Source organism: Mizuhopecten yessoensis, unplaced genomic scaffold (genome assembly GCF_002113885.1).
Source record: "Mizuhopecten yessoensis strain PY_sf001 unplaced genomic scaffold, ASM211388v2 scaffold716219, whole genome shotgun sequence".
NCBI lineage: Eukaryota > Metazoa > Mollusca > Bivalvia > Pectinida > Pectinidae > Mizuhopecten > Mizuhopecten yessoensis.
This window is the reverse complement of record NW_018480007.1, coordinates 182,192-190,388: the sequence shown is the minus strand read 5'-3', so window position 1 is coordinate 190,388 and position 8,197 is coordinate 182,192. Positions and strand designations below refer to the sequence as shown.

At 37.6% G+C, this 8,197-nt stretch overlaps 2 protein-coding genes across 2 annotated transcripts in view; one reads left to right on the top strand and one right to left on the bottom strand.

Moving 5' to 3' along the window:
- LOC110442152 overlaps nt 1-2,285 on the bottom strand; it is a 19,962-nt gene extending 17,677 nt beyond the window's left edge. Inside the window, exon 1 of the mRNA XM_021485620.1 lies at nt 2,198-2,285. Within this exon, the coding sequence (XP_021341295.1) occupies nt 2,198-2,245 (48 nt within the window). The 5' untranslated portion in view covers nt 2,246-2,285. The remainder of the gene's footprint in view (nt 1-2,197) is intronic.
- Nucleotides 2,286-2,341: 56 nt separating this feature from the next.
- LOC110442147 (ras-related protein Rab-40C-like) overlaps nt 2,342-8,197 on the top strand; it is a 10,654-nt gene continuing 4,798 nt past the window's right edge. The window contains exons 1-4 of the mRNA XM_021485614.1: nt 2,342-2,697; nt 5,581-5,641; nt 5,960-6,020; nt 7,889-7,966. Coding sequence (XP_021341289.1) covers nt 2,526-2,697; nt 5,581-5,641; nt 5,960-6,020; nt 7,889-7,966 — 372 coding nt within the window. The 5' untranslated portion in view covers nt 2,342-2,525. The remainder of the gene's footprint in view (nt 2,698-5,580; nt 5,642-5,959; nt 6,021-7,888; nt 7,967-8,197) is intronic.

Below are 8,197 nucleotides of genomic sequence, written 5' to 3'. Positions count from 1 at the left end.
AACAAACTTGGTAGCCCTTCATCCCAGCATGCTACAGGTTCAATATCAGTACCATGGGCCTTTTGGTTATTGTGAAGAAGTTGTTTGAAGATTTTAAGACATCGGACTCCAGTGACCTTGAAAGTTGGTCAAGGTCATTTATTTGAGCAAACTTGGTAGCCCTTCATCCCAGCATGCTACAGGCCTTATATCAGTACCCTGGGCCTTTTGGTAATTGAGAAGAAGTTGTTTGAAGATTTTAAGACATCTGACCCCAGTGACCTTGAAGGTGGGTCAAGGTCATTCATTTGAATAAACTTGGTAGCCCTTCATCCAAGCATGATACAGGCCCAATATAAGTACCCTGGAACTTTTGGTTATTGAGAAGAAGTTGTTTGAAGATTTTAAGACATCTGACTCCAGTGACCTTGAAAGTGGGTCAATGTCATTCATTTGAACAAACTTGGTAGCCCTTCATTCCAGCATGCTACAGGCCTTATATCAGTACCCTGGACCTTTTGGTAATTGAGAAGAAGTTGTTTGAAGCTTTTAATATATTTGACCCCTGTGACCTTGAAATTGGGTCAAGGTCATTTATTTGAACAAACTTTGAAGCCCTTCATCCCAGCATGCTACAGGCTTAATATCAGTACCCTGGGCCTTTCGTTTATTGAGAAGAAGTTGTTTGAAGATTTTAATATATTTGACCCCTGTGACCTTGAAAGTGGGTCAAGGTCATTTATTTGAACAAACTTTGTAGCCCTTCATCCCAGCATGCTACAGGCCTAATATCAGTACCTTGGGCCTTTTGGTTATTGAGAAGAAGTTGTTTAAAGTAAAAAGTTGACGCCGGACAGACGGACGGACGGACGGACGACGGACGCCGCACCATGGCATAAGCTTACCTGGCACTTCGTGCCAGGTGAGCTTAAAAAATTAAGAGAGATCAGTATCATCGGGTTACCCGTTTCCACGCACTTAAGAAGCATCCGCAATTTCGTACTCATATCAGCAGAAAAATGATGAAATTACGCAAGACTGTCATAAACATGTATACAATCTACTCAAGGAAACAAAAAACTAGCAACACAAAACTGTATTTTTAAAAAATCAGAACAAACAATTTTTAACAAATTTCTCCCGTCGGAAGTAGCCGTCATATGTTTCCGTGTGTCTATTTTGATTTAGTGTTCAAAGAAAGATAAAAAAGAAATTCTCTACAGTGACCTGCAAGAACAAAAAGCATCGTTTGGAATAAAAAAAAATATCTTTGATCGTCAAATTAATTATCAATACAATTATTTTCAAATTTAACATTTTTAATTGATTTTTCAAGAACGAATTCATGTAATTTTATAAATTTATTTATTATATTTATTTAGTTATAATATAGAATCTGTTTAAATATTATTTTTTTACTGCAGTCTTAATATCGGTTTTGGTTGATTTTAATTTATTTCTCATTTTGTTCTGATTAAAATTGGTGAAAATTGGAAGTTCATTGCATTACAAGGTTTATATATACGTTTCATTGAAAACACTGTTTATCGATATATGAATGTCTCCTTGGCTCTTCGGAAGTGGAAAAAAAATCGGCGAGGAGATGTGGTCTCATTTGCATACAACTTTTTCGTACGTTTGCCGGACTACAAAAAAGACCGGTTCATGAATAAAATATATCACCGTTTTATCAGGTATGGGCTCATTTTGAGCGAGATAAAAAGTGCATAAAGCAAAACTGCATATTTATGCATGTTTTTTTAATCGGTGATTATTTTTTATGTTTTCTGGACAAACTTCCAGTAATTTTTGTGTCAGTTTACAGACGATGGCCAAACGTCTAAATTATCCCTGTGTTGTGTCCAGCAGGTCACGAAGTTACGAGATATACATGTAGCTTGATAAAATGTCTGCGCGGAGATACATAACGCGTGGAAACTGATGACTAGGCGATAGTATTGTAAGATGACCAGTTAATTTGGACTAGGGAGGGGCTAGTACTATTCATACCCGGCCGGATATTTAATATATATATAAAAAAAAAATAGACGTCATAAAGCTACGTTGTACCGCAGGTAGGGAGAGGCATGCTAATGTTTTGGAGGGGGCGGGATAATGGAGGTAATTTCCTTCTATTAAGACCCTTATTTGTAAGTCAGGACGTTGTATGTGGATAAAGATCAAGAAATAAACCGAAGAATTCCTTTGGGCAGTTTACCTCTGCTTGGTTCCCACTCATTGTTCTAGAATGATGTCTAGTTGGCATACGAGATGCAACTTTGACAGATCAAAACACCCGCCATCTGTAATTAACAATTTCCGGTGAATTACGGAATTACTTCCGGTGTGCGTGAGCATTTCGGAAAAAATGGATGAAAATGGATAGTTTGATGAACATGTTTACATATTCAAGATGAGTTAGGAAGACCCAAGGAATTCCGCTTGGTTGTATTATTACAGATGGTTCCTTAAATGGTAAAATTGTTTTATAATGGACCACCGTTAAAGGACATTCATTATGCAGAAAACTAGGTAATTGGCCAAATATGAGTAGTGGTGTCAGTTCCCCCAACATTAGCATAGTTCCAGGATCGCCAAAACCGTACGATTACCTACTCAAGTTCCTCTTGGTTGGAGACAGTGATGTCGGCAAGGAGGAGCTGCTTGGGGGAATGGAAGATGGAGCTACAGAATCACCATACGGATTCTCTAGTTGTGGTAATGTTGAGTGAGGGGTCAATTAATGTAAATAACGTGAAGATAAGTTGAATTTGGACACATTTTGTCTAGTCTGGTCTAACGTTAGATCTAAAGTTGCAAAGATTATATAGGCATATCCGATATATAATTTCTTAGCACAATTACTAGTCATGCAATGATTAGTCACAAGCATCAAAATTGAAGAATCTTCATGAAGTGTATATAGCATAAAACTTGATGAAAGTTTTAAGTTATAGAAAAAACATGATTCTACTTTCCTTTTTCAAGTCTGATTATCGACACTCACCACATTCCCTCATAATAGCATTTCCCCACTCCTGTTACACTATTAAAAAAACCTATAGCTATATATACAGTATATAACCTCAATGTATCGCCACCCATTGTACCGCAAAACTCGCATACCGCCATCAATTTTGTCGGAACCAATTTCCCCACAACTAAATGCAACTGATGTACCGCCAAACTCGTCAGTTTTAGATGTTGTAATTACGTTTATATATATAGTATGTGTGTCTAATCAATTTATTAATTAACATCTGAATACGATTTACCATATAACCTCTGTCGGTTATTTATTCATTCATTCACATCATATATGGCTTCTCATATATGGCTTCTCACATGGCTTCTCAAAAAAAGGAAACAGATTGTGAATATATTCAATTCATTTTACAATTAAACGTCGGACTGTGGATGATAATTTGACCAACAAATCTAAATTGATTTTACGATACCGACTGGACACCGCCATTGTGCTCATCATGCGAATACTGTATTGTTTTGCCCCGTGACTTTGAGGTACCGCATCACAGATAAAGGTGCGGATGCAGATACAGCGATCGCCGTTTTACAACAAGTCCTAACGGACTTGATCTCGATCCCGATTTACGTTTGACTATGAGACAGTTTATTAAAATGATCAGATGCTTGCAGCCCACTCAGGTATTATCGGACGATGACTTTCTTGATCTGAAAAAATCCTGACAAGACGGACTCTTGACAATATCTGCCTGGGTTGTGCGGTAGAGAAACAGGAGACGGTTCTTTACTTGGTCGAATACTTACACATGATTACACTAACAGAGTCTGACATTAAGAAATGATGGCATTTACAGTAGAGAAATGTGAATATTGGCACCGCTATGCAGACATTACTTAACGATTGTAAGTAAATCTGTAAATACGGGCATGTAAAACTGACACTCTTGCTGCGGTACATGTAAAGTGTATATCTTGCATGTGACACACTGATCGTAATACCAGATCTAAATCAATATTTCCGAACTAATTATTCTTTCAAAAACGGTATGTATTTTAAAAATTGCATATATACATGTTTATTTGAGTTTTCATTGGTAAGTGTTGGATATGTGCCCCAAAACAAACAAGAATTTATCCACCTGTCATTTAATAGGGAAAACTCGTTGTATTGCCAAAATGTCTTAGAACGAGTGGAGGTATATCAGGGTTATACTGTATAGCTACTGTACAAAAGATACAGACAGGTCTAACCTTAATCACATTTCAGTATATACCACAGTTGTTTCGGTATTTTGAAAAGATCCAAGTGTCTAATTATATAAATATAAGTTCCCAAATGTATAGTGATGTATGTTGATTACAGAAAACAAACACCTACAATTTTATTTTGAAGAAATCTGTATATGTACATGTACCAATGCCAAAACTGTAACTACACAATGGATTGTCAAGTGTAGCTACTTATACCCCATTCTAAGTTTTAGTTGTGCTTGCACAATAGTTTCAACGTAGTATGTAGTTATATATCAATGTCATATCTTGCTGACCAGAAAAAGTGAAGCTTATTTTTAGCTCACCTGGCCCCAAAAGCCACGTGATGAGCTTATGCCGTACTGCGTTGTCCGTCCGTCAACTTTTTCTTTTGAACAACTTCTGAAGAAGAACTGGAGGACCTAGGGCCATGATATTTGGCCAGTAGGTACCTGGGATGGAGTGCTACAAAGTTTCCTCATTAAAATGACCTCGACTTATTTTCAAGGTCACATGGGGTATGTCATATAAACCAGCAGTGCTAATCTTTTTCTTAATTATAGTAATGAGGTCAAAGGTAAACTTTAAGTGCTATTCAGGGGTCAAATGTCAACATGGGTTAACAGCTTTAACAATCTTCTTCTCAAGTTCCATAGGGCCAAGGGTCATGCTATTTTGCCAGTAGGTACCTTGGATGGAGTGCTATAAAGTCTCCTCTTAAAATGACCTTGACCTACTTTCAAGGTCACAAGGGTCAAATATGTTTAAAATTTCAAACAACAATAATTTTTGAAGAACTATTTGGTCTAGAGTCATGATACTTGGGTATGTTTTGTAGATCTAGACCAGCTATGTAAATCGTTTTCTTTATTACAATAATGAGGTCATTTGTCAACTTTAAGTGCTAGCTGGAGTCAAAGGTCAACATCGGTTAAAAGCTTTAAAATTAAAAAAAAAATCAAACAACGATATCTTAGAACCATTTAAGAGATGTTTAAATGTCTTGTGTTTTAGTTACCACATACAGTTGTGTTATAAAACAAGTAATTTTTTGTCACCCTTCCAAATACTCTGTGGTTATTTTTATGATGTTTTTGATTTGATCCTGAAGGCTGAAACATCGTTTTATCTTATATAATTATGTAATTGCTGAATCATCATAATTATAAGTGTATTATAATATTATGCTGTGTACCTTGATCTCTTGGTGTAGAAACATCTAGAATTCATAGTAATGCATATCATATACTGTCAAACAGAGTGAAGTATAAATATAGGACATGCAATTGGTCCTGAAATGTAACAGTTTGCATATGTGGCAAATTCAAAGTATTTTAATTCAGATTCATGTTTTCTTTGTTGCAGGCATTGATTACAAAACTACAACCATTTTGTTGGATGGAAGGCGTGTGAAATTACAGTTATGGTAAGATAATAGATTTCAATTATCAGTACATGTAACTTTTTATATAATTACGTTAACTGTAATTGCCATCTTTCATAGATGTTTAATGATTGTTGACTGTTTTTCACATGCTGCATGCATTTGTATGCGACATACATACTTTGAGGGGCAGCATACATGTAGCTCTGATTTAGGCTTTGATCTATCTGATACTGGATTGGATTCCAGATCAATATTTCAGTATTGGGTAAAATTACCCTAGTATGTTAATAAATTACAGCCACATGAAAGGATACGATCATTTGAGCTGACTCATTGATTATTATGATTTATTTTTAGGGACACTTCAGGTCAAGGACGATTCTGCACCATCTTCAGGTCCTACTCCAGAGGAGCCCAGGTTAGAAATGGGGTCTCTAACATGACCCGACAACTCAAACATACTAAAAATTAGAGCTTTATCAAGACAACATTACTCTCAAAATTGTTGGTTCAATACATTAAGACATGTATGTAGATTTGTTCACTTGTTGGATAATCTAGTATGGCATTATTATCCCCTTGGAACCACGTGTGTAAGGGATAAATCATTTGATTCCTTTGTGGCCCAGTAGGGGAAACATAGCAAATTCTTTTAAATCCTTCTTCTTCTGTAGGAATGAAAGGTTTGTTCCATATTTTGTCTGAAGCATCCTTGGGGGAAGGGGAACCAATTTTGTGTAAACTGGGGGTCTGGCCCCATAGGGGCCTGAGTGGCGGGGCCCAATAGGGGGAACATAGCAAATTCTTTAAAATCCTTCTTCTGTAGGAATGAAAGGATTTGTTCCATATTTAGTCTGAAGCATCCTTGGGTAAAGGGGAACCAATTTTATATAAACTGTGGGTCTAACCTCTTAGGGGCCTGAGCGGCGGGGCCCAATAGGGGGAACATAGCAAATTCTTTAAAATCCTTCTTCTGTAGGAATGAAAGGATTTGTTCCATATTTGGTCTGAAGCATTCTTCGGTGAAGGGGAACCAATTTTGTATAAATCGTGGGTCTGGCCCCCCAGGGACCTGAGGGTCAGGGCCAAAAGGGGGCAATTGCGCTATATTGATTTAAGCGACTTCTCTGGAACTAAGAGATGGATATCAACCATATTTGACTGGAAGCATCCCTCGGTAGTGGAGATTCAAAATTGTACAAATGGTTGGGCTGACCCCCCAGGGGCTGAGGGGCAGGTCCAAAAGTGGGCAATTTATCTATATTGCTATTAACGACTTCTTCTGTAGAATTATGCCATGGGTATCGATCATATTTGTATTTGGTCAGAAGCATTCATGGGAGGCAGGGATTCAAAATTGTACAAATGGTGGGGCTGACCCCCCCGTGCTGATTACCATTACTTGGAAATGGTTGAGATCCCCACGGTATAACCATATATACAATTGTGGAGTATAAAGAGAAACATGCACATTTGCTTCCAGGAAGGCCTAGGGTCTGGCCCCACCCTTTGAGACATAGTCCCTGGGTTATAACTTTGAAACGGTTGAGATCCCCACCCCAGAACTATATATACAAATGCTTGGCATAAAGAGACAAAAGTAGTCATGGTATTAGAATAGACCCTGGGGTCTGACCGAACCCCTAGGGTTCTGGTTTCTTAGTCACAGCTTGGAAACAGTTGAGATCCTCACCCTATAATCATGCATATATACAATTGCTGAGTATAAAGAGATGAATGCACATATGCTTCCAGGATGGCCTTGGGGTCTGCCCCACCCTTGCAGACTTAACCCCTGGGGCATAACTTTGAAACGGTTGAGATCCCCACCCCAAGACTATAAAAACAAATGCTGGACAAAAAGTCATGAATGCAGGATATTAGAATTGATCATGGGGTCTGGCCACAACCCTAGGGATCTAGTTTCTGAGTCACAGCATGGAAACAGTTGAGATCCCCACCCCATAACCATACATTAAATTATTGGGCATGAAGAATCTAATACAGACATACTACAAGAATTGGCATTGGGGTCTGGCATATTCCCTTGGATCTCATTTGGAGAATATTTTGCCATGATTGCTTAGATACCCAAGTGAGCGATTCAGGCCCTATGGGCCTCTTGTTTGTGATTGATATTTGTATTTTTTGTGATGGATTGGTTTATATACATGTATATGATGAAAGATATCAAAGTGATTTTGGAAATTGTCACACTAAGTGTTTGTTAACATTATTATCAATACCCATATATTTTGATCTGTACAAATTAAATTATCATTGCAGGGTATTCTGCTGGTGTATGACATTACCAATAAATGGTCATTTGATGGCATTGACCGATGGATCAAGGAGATTGACCAGGTATACTGAAATACAGTATTTTTGGGTGGGGTTTATTACCAGGCACGCATGGGGTTATTACAGGATAAGTATGGTACACTTGTATATTTATTATCAATGTCTCGATGTGGTACAAACCATAACAATGATATTCACAAAATGACATTATTTACTCATCAAATCGCGTAGTACTACATTCTTTTTTTGACATGTGCATGTCGTTTTAAAGGGGCTGGTCGGGGGGGGGGGGGG